A 17,244-nucleotide genomic window follows, 5' to 3' on the forward strand; every position below is an offset into this window, starting at 1 on the left:
ATAAAATAAGAAAAATACCACAAACAAAATTATAAAAAGTTAACTAAGCAATGGCAAAAATAGTCTGTAACTTTGTGTACTGTGGGCTGCATTTTCTGTTGCTTTTCTAGTATTTTTTTGTCACCCTGAAAGTGATGCAGCTGCCAGTTTACCAGTCATGCCCAGTTGCTGTATAATCTGTGCTGAACCCTGGTGTAAATGACTGAGAGCAAACTATGCTTAACTACCTATGCCCACCTGGTGGAAGATGATGTACTCTCATGCGTGCGCATGTTGCTACGAGGACCCCCTCCAACTAAGGGAAAACCATAACAATCTGCAGGAATTGGGTCTATATTCCTATATTAGACTGGCAGGTACCCAGTTTGGCTCCCACTTTACAGTGACTTAATTTGACTGATTTCAGATGTATTTATTCTGGATTTCTATCTCGGGACTTAAGAGCCTAGATCCTAATGCGCGAAGGCCACACAAGGAATCAGGACAATAGGGGCTGTCTGTGTGGGAAAATTAACTGGACTAATTTCTCAGAGTATATTGTGATCTGGAATACCAGTCATTTTAATTGTAGAATATGAGTGAATTTCCAAAGAGGAGTGATTATTGTAGAATAAACTCATTTGTAGTACAGAACAAAGTGTACAGATGGGTAACTCCTGTGGAATTGCTTATCACAGAATGATATTCTAATCAGCTTTCCCAAGTAGATGAACCCACAGGGGAGATGGCTTATCTCTTCTGTTCCTTGTTAGTTTAGCTGTACATGAATGCCCTAATGAGAACAATATGGACAAAAGTTAGTAAGAACTGGACAGAAAACTAAGTGTATTTAGTGTGTATCCAGAAAAGTTTAAAACGGTAACAAATTTTTATCATTACTGAAGAACTGTGACCCAAATGTGAAATAAAGTGGATTTTAAAAGCAGAATCAATCCTTTCTTATATTCCTTACCTAATTTTTTTTCCTGACTAGTAGGGTAACATCTGTTTGGCATTAATATATCAGAAGTCAGTGAGTTTTCAAGAATAAAACGTTTGATATTCCAAGCTTTCAAAAATGTAATCACTCCTCTTAAAGTTAGGTGATTATAATGTCTCTAAAATCCTGTAATTTCTCTTCATTTCTATATAGTATGAAACTTGTGGGTATGAGGAAAAGACTAAATCCTGGAATATAAAAGTATTCAGACTCATTACTCATTGTACATAGAAAACTCATCAGCAAAATTATGAATTTTTACATTTTAAACAGGTTAAGATAATAAACATATATAAATAAAAATAGTATAGTCACAAAAGGAGCATTGTAATATGAAAATTACTGCAATTACCCAATTCTCAGAGTATTATACAGGAATCTTCAAGGGATCTTCTATCTTGCAGTCGTGATGCAAGAAGGTTCCACAGAAGAGCTCCACAGCAGCCAACCATGTGAGAGCAAACTAAACGAGCATGCTGGACTACTGGTTAACAGAAGCAGAAGGACAGTGGTGACAGGAGGTGGAGGCTACCTGGGATACAATCTGGGATGTGCTCTTGTTAGGTCAGGAATTGCTGTTGTTCTGTTTGACGTACGGAAACCTAGATGGGAAATTCCAAATGGAGCAGATTTTTTCAAGGTATGTTGAAATTACATATTTAACAGCAGTGAAATAAAGTTCTGCTACTTTTATGCACATTAGCAAGGCTTCCTCTTAAGGAGTTTTGATAAAAGCTTTTACTGAAAAGCCTTTAAGGACAATAATAAGTCATGGTAAAATGTCCTCACATGCCTAAGTAACTGAATAAGAGACAGCAAACAGGAGTCCAAGTGGTCAGTTCTGAAGAGTCCTGTGTTGGGAGTGTCATTCAACGCGTTCATAGCTCACCTAAGTGAAGGAGTGAACAATGAAGTGATGAAGTTTACTGCTCAGGGAAATTATTCTGAGTAAAAAGGTGAGAGCAAGACGGGGCAATAAAAGTGATCATAAATGTAGAACGACTGCTGCGCAGAGAATGATTGAGGAAACTAGGACTTTCCAGTCTGGGAAAGAGATGACTTTCCAGTGGGAGAGCTCCACAAACTGTGAATGGCATTGAGATGGATGGGGATTGACCGTTCACTGTCCCGTCCCGTACAAGAAAGAAGGGCCATCAAGTGAAATGAGGAGGAGTCAGTTCATTACAGACAAGAAGAGTTTGGTTTTTCATGCAGTGGGTAAAAGGCACATCCAAAGCCGTGCCAGAAATTTACTTCCATTGGAGATTACTAAATAGGTAAGGCTAAATTAGGCTCAAGAAATCTTCTGAATGAAGATACTTGGAGACTGGAAGAGTATTCTGGGGGCAAGTGTCACATATGCTTGCCCTGTTCCTGCTCTTCCCAGGGCACCAGTCTGTGATCACTGATTCCTTTTCATTCTTAACAATTCAAGGAATTTGTTACGTCTGCAAAAGAGGGGGAACGAAAGAGACCTCAAACACTTAACGGCTCACAGCCATCTGTGGAGGACAGCATCCCCCACTACTCCCTGATGTGGGGAGCACCAGCTCCTCACAGCTGCTTCGCCCACTCAGCTTTGGGGGTCTGCCTGCACGGGGGGGCACTCGCAGTGCGTGCGCGCTCCTGTCACCTTGTACGGGTTCTGGCTAGACGCAGAGTGTCATTCAGCTGATCTTGTCTGAGCGTTTAGTGCAAGGACTCTTTGACACCGCCGCTGGAACTAGGAAGCTGATGGCAAAGCTGAAAGCGATCACGGGATCTTTGTCCCAGGGTCTACCGAGGCGATGCCAGATTTTCTCCTTCTGGCGACATCACCAGGTGGGACAGGCAGTAAGGGAGGCAAAGGGGGGTGCATGATACGGCTGGGCAGTGGGCAGAATACCAGGCTAAGCAGATCTTTTGTCTGACCCGGGATGGGTGGTCTTAAGTTCAATTTCACAGACCGCTTTTACAGAATATGGAAGAGGGAGAAAGTATTATTGAGGAACCATTCAGAGACCATAAGCTTGATTTGTTAATGATATAAATCCACATAGTTTGATTTAAGCTGGTGGGTTGATGGCAGTTTGCATCTTCTAAAGGAGACTCAAGAGATGTGAAAAACAATCTTCTGAGAATGTTTTTTTTAATAATTCAATTTTAAAATAATATATATTACAAAGTGTAGGTGAATTACCTAGAAAATGGAACTACCGAGTCCTAGTAAATAAAGTAATAAGTCACTTCAGAGATATGAGCCTTGATCAGTGATTCAGAGATTGCTAATATTGTTTATACTGGTTAGCTATTTTAGTATTTGATTGAAGGTAGGAAGTGTAAGTCAGCCATACTTATGAAACACTTTGGCAACCTCAAAGGAAAAAAGTTGAGAGTTAAAGACTGATTAGGGTACTTCTTAATATTTCCTCCAGCCATTTCTTTTGTGTTTATTCTATCTATTTCATTACAGTAAATTAAATAATATCTAATGTTTTGAAATATCATACTTCTGAAAAAAGGTATTATATTTTTATTGATATCTGTATGTATGTGAAGTATTATTCACATAGTATTACCTGGTACACAAAAATGCAATATAATATTCTAAGCACAGCATAGCATTTGATACTAGATATAGTATGTGTGTATTTAATACAATACAGTGTTCAGTAGTATATAGCATTTCATGTAATGCAATTATAATACACTAATGTATACTGATATAATATTAAATGCATATAGTGTGTACTCTTTTGTTTCAATCTTGTACAAAACTGTAATTAAATTTATCATGCAGTGCTGGTAAAACAAAGCTTAGATGGGAAAAGAGCGGTTTGTCCAGATTGCAGAAGTCAGATCTAAGTGCTAACAGAAGAGGGGTTCTCTTATTTGGTGATTCCACAGCAAAGAGCTGAACCCTTCCTGCTGTGATTTTTTGTTCTTGGGGCTTGATTCTCCAGCCCTCAAGCATATGCTGCTCCCATTCAAGTCAAACAAGTTTTGCCAGCCTGCAGGCTGCAGGACTAAGTGTGAAAATACGCATTATAATTGAAGTCAACAAGAGTCCTATTTGTTTTGCAACAAAACACTGACAAAATTCTTAGTCATGGCTTTTTCTCCACTTTTATAATGTTTTATTTAATGCTAGTTAAGTGTTGTGAGAAATCGATCAGAATTACTTTAGATTTTCCTTAATAGCCGTAGTTAGTACTAATTCTATAGAGAATGTAATGAGCTCTACCAGTCAAAAATCCATTCTTTTCTCATTTTTCAGGGTGATGTGAGGGATTATGATGCAGTGTTCAAAGCATGTGAAGGGGTTGACTGTGTTTTTCATGTGGCTGCATGTGGAATGTCAGGATTAGAACAAGCAAGTACCATTTTCGTAACATTTTCTTTCATTATTCTTGTGAAAGCAAAAATTTGTCTGCATGTAGCAAAGAATGTAATTATATTATATTTGTGTCAGACAGAAGTTAGTTATAAAGGTCAAGTCATCCACACAGGCAACAAGGGAGGTATTCCTTAAATAATAAATGTCAAATCATGAAACTGAGGTACTACGCAAAATTCTCTAGAAAAATGAGATCATAGATTTAAGATCTTCCATAAGAAGTCATAGCCTTTTTCTCTAATCTGAAGAAGCGTGACAATATTGCTCTAGAACTAATGTTTATGCGTTTTCTTCTTGTGAACTCATAGTCATGAGAAAACAGACCAGCAACCCTATATAGTTTTGCTAAATAACAGTGATATTCACAGAGGGTGTTATCAAAAAAGTAATGAAACTACAAATCTGTTTCTAGGAACAAGACAGATTGCCACTGGAAAAAGAATCTGTGAAAGCTTTCAGGGAGCACAAGCCCTGCCTGTAATTTTTGTTTCTATATTATGGATTATCTGGGGTGTGACAAAAAATTGAAGCATTATAATTTCCTTTCAGATGCATTTTATCTTTCATTTTTCAGTTTAATTTATTCATACACTGAACAAGACAACAAAAATGAGAAGGGCTAGAAATCACTGTACATGGCAAGGACAGAGAACTGTAACACATACATCACAAAAAGTCCACAGCTGTTCTAGATCTGCCAATTGTAACAATCATATTGTGAATGTGACTTGTTCAATTAATTAGATGTTGTGCAAACTCTATTTCTAGCTTCAAAAGAAAGACCAGATTGAATCCATAAATGTCGGAGGCACAAAAATAATAATTGATGGTACGTACCTAGATTTTCTTTCTTTGCATCTGATCCAAACCATGAATTAAAAACTTCTAATTGGATGTTTTCTGTGTTGATTTGGCAGTAAAATGAGGCTCTTCTGTCCCTCCTTTCAGAGTTATGATGGAAAGCTAGGTGTGCAGGTCCCATTAAAACTGGTAGATTTGCCACTGGTTTGAACTGGGGGTAGGTTTTCAACCTAGATTTCATTCCTTGGCAGACCGACTTAAACTGTCCTCCATGTACTGGTTATTTTTTCCCTTTACTCTATGTAATGGAGAAGTGTTATCCTCTTTCCTCATAGAAGTAACATGACAGATACTGCACTGTTTATTGTGTTGTAAACATTTGGTAACAGAAGCCATGGATGTGCTAAGTGTATTTAGTTATTATTTTATGACGTTAATGTAGAAAATTTTCTGTCCTTTCTGATCATCTGTCTAAATGTGATCCCCTTTTATTATATACTGATTTTTGACCAGTGTCTCCGGAAAATGTTAGTAGATTTCTTTCTGTACATTCAATTCCAGGAAGAACATTTCACAGTGTATTGTAAATACCAATGCTACTTTCTCTTTGCTTTTCCCTCAAAAATCAAGTGGCAAAAAATTAAAAAAAGCAAAATGGCAAAAGCAGTTTTTATTTAGACCCATTTTCATGCTGCCTGTGGGTTATTACTGAAAAAAAAGCAGAAATAATTAGAGTGAAATGGTAAGCAAGTAAAACTCTAAATGAGTTAGAGGGAAGAGGTTGCCACATATTCCCTTCTCCTTACCCCAGCCCCTGAACCCACAGAAACATGTCATGTCAAATTTCCACAGGCTCCCAAAAAAGCAAGAATCTGTGAGGAGCATGAGCCTGTTAATCTACATTTTAATAACAGATTTTATTATTGTATTTTGTTCCAAATATTTACAACACAGTAACTACATCCATTATTTTCAAAATGAGCCAACTGGACTGACTGCTCTGTAGATTCTAAACATTCCTGACTTTGAATATTAATTAACTTAAACTTTAGAAGTATTGTTAAATCAAAGCAAATTTATGTTACTCAAGTTTGCAATGACATATATGCAGCAGAATTTAGACATAATGTCTTAACACCCGACTGGAATCCATAATTAAGACTTTGTTTTGTAAACAATATTGCTTTCATTTGTATTTAAGGTACTGCTGATTACACACTAACTGCGTATGTTTGCTGCTAACGTGTCATTTGTCATTTATGAACAGATTGAGACAAATGCAGTTTTGTCACACACCGGAGAGAGCTAGCACATTTTCTTATACAACTTTAGTTACCTGCACAGGCAACCATGAAACTGTGGTGCAAGAAGCAGTACTGCTTACTGCTCACTGCTGAAATCCAGGCAAAAATACTGCTCCACAGACAGGCTGCTCTCTACAGTACTACCCCTACAGAAGGAAGCAGGGAGTTTTCGGTGCTATTTGATCACAAGAAATGTTCTTACTCATCTCCTTTTTATTCAGTTTACAAAATTAACATGTTTTAAGAAATGTTTCTGAAGTAAAGGCGAATTCCCCCCCGCCCCCCCCCCGCCCCCCGCCAAGATAATTCCTCTATCCAGCTGATGACTACAATCCAGTGGTGATATGATAGTTGCAGGTACCTAATCATAAAACGTTTGGTGACCACAACATGTCATATTTACATAGCAGATATTTGGGATGAAAAATTCCAGCTGAATGAAAGATAATATTATATTAAATGATAAGTTAATGTTAAAATTACATTTATAGAAAAAGTAGTATTTTAATGTTTGTTTTCAAAAAGAGAAGCTGCCAGTTCATGTGTTGCTTCTCAGTCTTTATTTTTGTTTTAAAATAATTTATTTTGTATACCATTGTAGTCTGCAAACAAAGAAATATCTCTAGACTGATATACACCAGTACAGTGAATGTGGTATTTGGAGGGAATCCTATTGAAGAAGGAGATGAAGAAACTGTGCCATATTTTCCACTGGAAAAGGTACTTTGTTCATGTGATGGCATGGCATTTACTGTGCTCTAAACGATAGATTATGTGAAGGCTGTTCTGAGCGCAGAAGCTGTTTTACTATAGATCCCATCAAATTCCATGAAATTATTTTTCATTAATAAAAATTGACCCATGATGAGTGAAGAAATATTCAAATCATAGTGGCTTTGATCTGCTATAACTAGACAGATGTGAGATGATAAAATACCTAAAAATTACTAAGAAAAGTGGAGTGTGACATTTAATAAAAATATTTTAAGAGGAAGGGCTTTCAGGGGACCATCCGCTATGTAAATACTGAATATTAGGGCTCCTGTGAGCCTTTGCATAGAACAGTATTGTTAAATACAAAATTCTACATCTTTATCACACAAGTTTTTGCTTCTTCGAAGTTCCCAAACTTTGCTTTCTTGCTGCAGGCCAGGCAGTAGTTACAGTCACCACAGGGCAACTCCAAAATACCATTTTCTTCTTTACTGTGATCATTTAGGAAATATTTTCTAGCTGAAGTCTGAAACTCACTCTTCCTACTAGTTCTTTCCTGCTCCCAGTACACTGCCTCCAGTTAAAAGCTATAATTTTAGAACGTACATCCTGTGTCCAGGAATCCTAAATAGGACTGACCCCTGAAATACTTAGTTGGATATGTCAGCTTGTGCACAGCACCTCAGACTTCTGAGAAAGCATTTCAGGAATTTGCAATTAGTTGCATGTGTCTGAGCCCTAATCATATGTTTTCTGTAATGGTGATCATGTAATAGCAAGCAGCAGGGGTAGGTGGAGCAGGTGGATTAAGCCACCTAAGAGTAGAAAAATTTTCCATGGTGGGATTTTTAGGTATATTATCCAATATAAAGTATGGCAATATGAAATTCAACAGATACATAAATAACCTCATGTGGATAAGTAATCATTAAACCAGCATGTGCTAACTCTGTCCAGAATCCTATTGTTTAAATACCCTTCAGTGCAATTTTTAAAGTTAATAGTAAAAGATACAGCTGGGACAGAATTATTTATAACTTCCCAAATAGCTTCAATAAGAAATTGAAACATTCTTAGGGAAGTCTGAATGTTTAATTTCATATTTAACTTACTGGTTTAAAAAAATTTTTCCAATTCAAAATGGATGTTTTTTCAAAACAAACTTATCTGACCCACCAGAACATTTGGCTTGGTATTAATTTTTTCATTACATCCAGCACAAAAAGTGAGTTTAGTAAATACCAGTGGGCTTAAATTCATTCTGAAGCTAAACTTGTGCAACTAAAATGTAAGTCTGATAAGTTTCTTTGTCATAAACAAAGTATATATTTGCTATATCTTGTTGTTATTTCTAGTTTGGTTTTACTCAGCTGATGTCTACAAGCTGGCTCGATTTAAATGTTATCAGACATGAACAGTAAGTTTGCCTTTACAGATGCAATAATGTGATTAAAATGTTGATCATATTCTGCCTTTCTTTATAGCAATTTAATCATTATTCTAGAACAAAGGCAATTGCAGACCAAATGGTTCTTGCTGCTAATGGAACTTTACTCAAAGGTACATATAAAACATTTGGGGTTTTCCTATCATTGGTAGTGCTAATGGGTATTCCATTCTCTGGTTACTAATTTTTCAATAAATAGTATACTTTAAATTAACTGCAATAAGGATTTATTTTGTTTGTTTCTACTCCTCCCTTTGGTGGATGATTAATTTTTTAATGTGTATACCCAGACAGATATGAGATTATATGCAGACAATAGATGGGAGAATTCAGGAAATTTAACCTTACTTCTTCCAATCGTCTTAAAAGTTTACCAATTTTACAATAGGTACAGGATTTGTGGTTTTGTTCCCTGTTCAGTCTATCACTTTGAGCTTCTCTGATAATACCAATCTCTAAGCACTGTCCAATAGGTCATTCTCATAATCCCTAAAGGCTTGAAGGTGTCTGGCAAGAATAATTGCAGTTTCTTAAACAGATTGGCAACATCAGGGTCATGTTAACTTCTCAAGTCACACATGCATGAACAGCTGTGGCTAAAAATCTATCTGTACGTGGCAAGGGAAATATTTATCTTTGCTTTTACATGCATATTTTGCTATTCCTACCGATTTCTCTCAAATGAAGAGCTGGCAAACATAAATTAGGTAGGGATTCAATTTTAGCACCCTCGATTAACTACTGAGCAAATGCCTACCGCCTGTTACACTTGCCCACATAAAAGGTGTAATTGTGCCTATTCTCAGGAATCAGAGGAGTCTGCTTACTGATTCACAAGTAGAGCTTAAAGTATTCATTTTGATTATAAATATTCCAGCTAATTTGAAAGCCTCTGTTTAAGAGACCTCTTCCATTACTTTGTGATGCAAGCAAGCAAGCAAGGTGTCTAAATGTAGCAAATTGAATTATCTTCTTCCAGTATTGCATGTGTCTACAATGATGGACAAATATGTATGTTATAAACTTACATCTATAATAAATAGAAAAAGTCAATCAAGCAGGAGGCATATCTATAGAAAAGCTTTATTTATCCCATCCCTATTCGAACTCTTCTGTGGTCAGAGGGATTCAGTTTTTCAGGCTGCTAAGCTACTATTGAATTCAATTTTATACAAAAATGAAAACAAGGTACTAGGAAGCCAAATCACATAGAATGGTCAGACAAATCCTTTACTTTCACAATGTAAAATTCAGATAATATATGTCAGCCATATGTTGATATCAAAGCTACCTGAAAATCACATTTTGTTCTCTCTCCAAGGAGGTGGTAAGCTCCATACTTGTGTGCTTCGTCCACCAGGCATATATGGACCAGAAGAGCAGCGCCACATGCCACGAGTAGCCGTACGTGTTATGTAGTCAGCTCTGGAGGACACTACAAGTAGTTGTAAGGGCATAACACAGGTAGAAGTATCTTGATGACAATTCTTAACAATTCCTCCAGGAAGGCCATTGTGAAAGCTTGGTGACAGGTCAGATGATGCAAGGTAACAAACAGCATGATAGGAGCATTGCAGAAATGGCAAGGATCAAGCAGTACTTTTAAGTGAAAAGATAAAAAGGCAAGGCTGAAATGCCATGCCAGAAAAACTAGGTTTGCATCCCTGATTGTTTAATGGAAATATTGTCTTTTCAATATGCACTTTAGTTTCAGCCAAACACTGTAATGTCACCATATTTTACTATTGAGTATCGCTGCAACAGTCCTTGATTCATAAAACCACCAACTAGCTGTTCTGGGTTTTTTTGTGACACATTTCTTGTGCTGTAACTGTACACAAATACAGCAAATTCCAAGTATTCAGGCTAAGCTAAAATGAATACATTATACTGCATAATAAAGGAATAACATAGTTATTTCATGTTTTCTGTTTCTACAGGCAAATATCCAGCGGAGACTATTTAACTTCACGTTTGGGAATCACAAAGTTCAGATGAACTGGGTTCACATAGGAAATCTAGTACAAGCCCACTTACTAGCTGCTGAGGCTCTCACCTCTGAGAAGGGTTATGTAGCTGTAAGTAAACAATATAAACATTGCATCCCAGTAGCTTTAGCTCTCAAATAGGTTTAATTTCTGATCTTTCGAGATCAAAGACTCTCCGAAAGGGCGTGTGCTAAATTCTCAAAAACGTTTTGTGGCTCCACAAGCACATGGACAATGCAAATGCAAATACATTCTGCTAATATTTTGATGCTGTTTTCTTCTGTTTTGAAAATATATAATTTCCTGTTTGATTGGAGGAAATAGCATTTTTAACCAGGTTAATGTATTCACCATCATACAAATTCCTTTGAAAATAGATTCTGATTCCAGATGCATAAAATTTAGAGCAACCATTCTGAGGCATTCCAGTTTAATTTTCAGGGTTGAAAATTCCAAAAAGAGATGTACAAAATTAATGGACAATTTTAAAAGGTTTTTCTTTTTCTTCTACTGGTCCTAATTGCAACAACAATTGGAGGACTGTGAAGAATTACAGGACTGGCAGTGTTGCAGCAGCTGCTACATTCACAGCTCCTGAAGGCTCCAGCTTCATTTATATTGGTAGGAACATACAGACAACAGGTATAGACATGTCTGAACATCTCTCCATGTGCTGTCAACTAGTTAAGTGCTTGGAAGCTATGCAGCTGTTTTAGAGTGACATAATGCCCAAACTCCCAGGGTCTGCTTGGGTGCTCAGGGGTTCATAGTGCTCATAGTTGGATGGACTCCTCACCCAGACCATAGTGGTCAAGGAATTATTGCCTGCACATTTAGAAGGCTGGAAGAAGATAGACTGGAAGCCAAAAGTGGATTCAGGCACTGTGACATGTCCCACGGAATGTAGGTACTGAATTTGTTTTAATCAGAAAATTAGCCAGAGTTGGAACTTGACCTCAAAAAGCTGTGTTTATTAAATGCTGTCAGTGTTGCCACTTCAGTTGGCCTCATGAAGATAATTCTGTCCTCTGCACATCATGAAGAACTTAATGCTCTAACAGTTGGGTTACTACGTAGTGAAACCAAGCTCTGATCTACATTACACCATGGTGAATCATGATTAGCTCTACTACCACCACGGGGTTACCCAAAAGTATGAGACATGTTTGAGATCCCAGTGAAGTCCAATGAAGGTAGTTCACTGAGATGATTTGTGTACATTCACTGTATGCATGCTGGTGTGTTATTCACAAAATCAAGAAAGATGGGTAGGTATGAGAGAGAAAGGAAACGCCATCCTATGTATAGTGTTTTTCTAATTGTTTTTCTCTGCTTCTTTAACAGAGTGGTCAGGCGTATTACATACATGATGGTGAAAACGTGATATTTTCTGAATGGATAGTCCCTTTAGTATGTATTGTACATACATTTAGCTCTAATGCGCCGTTATGGGCCCTATTCATATTGTTAACTAAAAGACCATACTAACTAAATGAAGTTCAGTACAAGTTAATTACTGAATTATTTAATGTTAAAGTCAGTCCTGTTCTCCCTCCATATCCCAAAGTTCCACTGGCTTTAAGGGAAGTTTTGGAGATGCGTAACTGTGTTTGGCCCTTATTTTTTTGAGAGAATTTAGCTGAGAGCTACAGAACCTGCTACAGAACAGCAGCATTTCTGTAAAGCAAGCTCACAGTGCACGAAAAGTTCTACTACTAGTATCTGTCAGGCCTTTTATAACCATTGTTTATTTCTTTGTTCTGCCATCAACTGCAGCACAAAAGGGAAGGCCATTTAGAATCATATCTTAAAAGCTAAAAAGAGACAACGTTATATTTTCATAAACATCAGGCTGGGGTTTTAGGAGCATGCTAAAGTTGTGACCCTGCAATGGCAACACAGAAAAGTCTTCCAGGAAAATTATTGCAGTAGTATGATGGGCCTGTATCTAAATGTAGGTACGTATTCTAGCCTCGGGCACCTGCCCCTGGGAAATAGCATTGTTTCCCCTTTACCATCCAATTGCATTTGAAGGGTGGGAGGTGGGCACAGAAGAATGAGTGATGGGTTTTATTTGGGTTTCTTACTACCAGTATTGATAGGAACATTAGCTAGAAAAAAATTTAGATATGTGTTTTATCAACATTTATTTTTCCATTTTCATGCTTCATTGACACCCTCAGTTTGATACAAATTCTCTGTAATTCTTTCCTTTTATACCCCTTCTAGTTTGAAAAATTAGGCTACAGGAAACCCTGGATACACATTCCTGTTCTCCTGGCTCATATAGCAGGTAAAAATAATAAAATACATACTTAATTATTGTGCTATTTATTTTTTTTTTTTTTCTTATTCCTATAAAGCTACATAATGGTTTTATAAAATGCAGTAACTCAAATTGTAGGATTTATATAACTTAATATTATTCTAATTAATAATAATCCCTTATGCCATTTGGCATTAATTATACCAGATAAAGTTTAAAGGCCATCCATAAACTGAGTCCGTCGTGTACTTTATAAATTAAACACTGCCTTCTACCACCTTAATTGCATCCTCTGATATTAGTAGGAACTATAGGGTGTGCAATGTCAGCATTATCTCAGTTTATTGTTATCCAGCTGTCTCATTAAGTAACTTTCTGTTCCACAGCCACTGTGATGGAATATCTGCACCTGATACTGAAGCCAGTTTTTAGCTTTACACCTTTCTTGACAAGGAATGAGGTAAATGTATAAAAAGAGAGAATGTTTATGTATTTCTGACCAAAATTCTCATGAAGTACGTGATACACCCTTTGGATGCAGACAGGATTGTCTGCATTAGAGCTCTGTTTTTCTGCTCGGACTGTAGTCCATTCAGGGCTTACACAGTCATTTTGTAGCCTGATTTTTTTCCATGCCATCCTGGCCACCCCTTAAAAAATCATCAGAAATTAATCCTTACTTGAAGATTAGATGATCCAGAGAAACATCCTACTGGTCCAAGACAGAGTGACTGACATGGAGCTGGCACAAAGAGGAAAACAGGCACTACATTGTCAGTTCCAGCAAGCTGTCCTATGCTGTGGAACTACTTGTTAAAGGAAGGTGGCCCAAGAGAACAGAGCAAGAGCATCGTGTCAAAGTGGTAGCAGTTATCAGAATACCAGGCTAGCAAATAATCAGAAAGTCCGATAAAAATAATTCTAAATTGGAATGAAAAGTCAATTTTCTGCAAAAACAACAACTTCTGGACAAATTAATTTTGATCTAACTTATGTTTTTGTACAATGTTATGATTTATAATATAAGCCAAAATGCTTTAACTAATCTATCACCCAGTCTCTTACTGTATTGTAGCACGTAACATAATAGGACACTGAAGGGACTGAATGGTCCTTATTAACTTCTGCTGTAGCTTTTCAGTTGTTCCACAATTTATCTATCTATTTTTATACTTACTTCTATATTCTATATCTGAAGCGGAAATCACTGAGACTATGCAACTTAGGCACTTTCACAGGTACCATGCGTTCAGAAGTGGAGATTATAACTCTCGAGAAGTGCCTGTTTTCCACTCCTTAGCTAATGCATTTCTGCAAAGTTGAGAAGTCACACCACTCTCCTCCAATACACTCATCCGGTTCCATTGCGCGTTTCCCTGCACAGAAGAGCCAGTTGGAGGGAAATGTGCTGATCTCTTGCAAGGGATTTCTTTATCTCACATTCACAAGTGAGAAATCAGTGTCATAAACTCCTTCTGCACCCAGTCCACCAAGCTTTGTCCCTTTCCCTGTCAGCTACATCAACCAATTCTGTTAGCTCTGGACAGAATCCCACTCCAAAATGTTACGGTTTTGTGTGTCTATCTTTATTAATGTCTTTAATTCCATTGTAATATCATTGTTGATGTATTTTCATCCAAGTTCTAGAAAATCAGACATTAAAGTCGCTTCCATAAATGTCCTTTTGGATTTTAGGTGTGGAACGTTACTGTAACTCACACTTTCCGAATAGACAAGGCACGAAATCAACTTGGTTACAAACCAAAGAAATTCTCATTCGCTGATTCTGTGGATCATTATCTTAAAACAAGACCTACTTGCCAAGAAGATCACGTGTTCCTTAAAATGGTGTTTGCTTTTGGCATTTTGTTAAGTTTGATCATTCTTTCTTTCTTCTAAAATTGAGTAACTACCCACCTGTTCCAGAAAACCTAATTTTGTTTCTGAGTATTAATGATCTGGTCGTAGTACATTCCTCAGTCACTATGGACTTTACTATTCTTATGATGATGATGACATCTCGCTGATCTCATTAACAACAACAACAACAACAAACCACAAAAGTGAAAACACAGGATGCATCAGGAAATGTTCCCAAAGAACAATGTAGTGTCACAATATCAAAGGAGTTCACCGCCAACAGATGCAGGAATAGTTTTAATGGATCTTCATTAATTGATTGCTTTATGCTGAGAATGATTTCCTAAAAATGATAATTCAGGAGGGTAAGAATTGGAAGAAGAGGGACCATTGTAGGACTGCAGTGCTGTAACAAGTCCAGTAGTTCCAATGAAGAAAAGGTTGATTAAACAATTCTCTGATGAAGCTGCTGCTACAGCTACTGTATGTCAGTATGAGGAATTATGAAGACCTGGGAAATAGTACAAAAAAGATTAAAAGTAAATATTTATAAATAACAGGTGGTGAGAGGACTGAAAGTCATATTTATGTAAAATAGTTTTATTATTCAAAAGGTTTGTAAAAATGTGATAAATAACATTATGTGTGTTTGTAAATCAAATAATATCCTTTCAATGCAATAATAAACAATAACTGAACCCAATACTGGTTTTAAGGAGCCTGTGGGAAGGTGGAGGGAGGGCACATAAGACCTTGGACTTCAGCGAGCTGTTTCTGCTGCCTTGCGTTCTAAGTGAAGCCAAGTCAGGCTGTCATCTGTAATCCTGTACCGGTGCTGGCACACTCCGTTTGTTCAGCAAATTGCCATTTCAGGGTGAGCAGGCAAGCCAAGCACCAAGACCCAAGTCTTCCCCCTTCTTAAGACTTACATTAGTTGCTTCTTGGGTGGATTGTACTACCTTGAGCTGCACATGCTACACGTGTGCTGCATGTACACGTACCATGTGTAGCCCAGACAAATTTTCATAAGGTTACCTCTCACAAGGATTTTTTCAGGGACCAGCTGGGCTCTCATCAGGGAGCAACTGCTCCATCTCTTGCACCCCACATGGATCAGGAGACCTGGACTTGCCAGGGTGGGTCACAGAAGAGAGTGATGGAAAACCTCTGCCATCTGATTATCTCTACTCTGTATTTATCTTGCCTGTGTTAGCGTTTTACAGGATTTTAAGACCAGTAAGTTTATGGAGACTCTCTCATTGTATCCTTAAATGTACAGGGTACACAGGACAGCTTACAGCAACCCTACAAGAATAAAACAAGTAATAGACAGTATACGGTGACAGGAAAATGTGTGAGCAACCACAGTTACCACTGCAGAATATGTGAGCAAAGATTTGTTTTACTCTATTTATTCTTTTTCTTTTCTTTAAACAAGTAGTTGTGTGTGGAGTGAAAGCAGTAAAGCCTGGTCTCTTACGGTTTTGCATTTGGAGATTGTCCTTGTCCATAAAAACTGAGCTCACACTGCACACCTTCCTTTAGCAGGGGCACTGCTCAGCCCTCTCTCCTGTGACTACCTATTGTCCGGAAACTTAAAGAAACTCAGTATATATGAGATCTTTATCCAAGTTTGATTAAAACTGGTGCAGTTCACAATTTATCAATATAGAGGTGCAGCTGACTGACAGACAAGCAAGCACTGCAGGAGGTACTGCGTAAGCCTTGTTTCTCTAGAAATGCAGAACAGAAACCCCCAAGTGTAAAGTTACTTCCCAGCATGAGCATTTTAAGTGTATGCAAACATTTAATTTGCTTTAAATTAGTTATTTATGAATCTTTCATATATTGCTTTTATTAGACTAATAGCTCAGGACTGCATCCCAGATTAAGCCAACACTTTTCAGAAGAGATGTCGGGCAGTTGACTGCAACCCAGTGAGAAGTGTAGGCTGTGGCCTTTTTTTGGATACTCCTCAGTAAGGACCAACCAAGGAATTCTCTGGCTTTGTAGTTGCAAGTCCCCGTAGAGTCATACCATTCCAGTCCCGTAATGCCAGACCTCTGATTGTTGTTTCAGGCAAGACGCTTTTTACATCACTGTTATGACAGTATTGATTAATACTAACTGGCTTTGTTCAACTGATTTATCATTATTACAAATCCAGTATTTGAAGTGTTAAGACAGCTTTTAGTATCAGTTTGGAAGAGCCAGCAGTCTCATTTCTGTCAGTCTTTACTGAGTCTTAGTTTAAGCTGGCTATCGTTGGAGTTACTTTTGCTCTAACATAGTTGCAAGTGTGTCTTTAAATGATTAAAATTTAATATGAACATTCAGACATGGCACAGCTATAATGGAAGAGGTAAACGTGTTCAAAGTTTAATTTTTGCCTGGGACGGAGAACTCTGAAATTCTGCAGCTCCTGACCCTTTTCACATCCTCCCAGGCACGAGTGACCACAGAGCTGAACGGAGACCCACTGCCAGCTCAGGAGGGCAGGGACCTTGGT

The 17,244-nt window shown here is 37.5% G+C and overlaps 1 protein-coding gene across 1 annotated transcript; it reads left to right on the forward strand.

The window, feature by feature from the left end:
* The first annotated feature begins 1,388 nt into the window (after positions 1-1,388).
* LOC126034055 (putative short-chain dehydrogenase/reductase family 42E member 2) lies at positions 1,389-14,774 on the forward strand. The gene is made up of 11 exons (XM_049791277.1): positions 1,389-1,619; positions 4,236-4,331; positions 5,124-5,184; positions 7,062-7,180; positions 8,659-8,734; positions 9,943-10,025; positions 10,562-10,699; positions 11,954-12,019; positions 12,839-12,902; positions 13,262-13,335; positions 14,571-14,774. Exons 1-11 carry the CDS (start codon positions 1,389-1,391, stop codon positions 14,772-14,774), a joined length of 1,212 nt encoding a protein of 403 aa, XP_049647234.1.
* Positions 14,775-17,244: the final 2,470 nt, after the last annotated feature.

The sequence above is a fragment of the Accipiter gentilis genome, chromosome 33, assembly GCF_929443795.1.
Source record: "Accipiter gentilis chromosome 33, bAccGen1.1, whole genome shotgun sequence".
NCBI lineage: Eukaryota > Metazoa > Chordata > Aves > Accipitriformes > Accipitridae > Astur > Astur gentilis.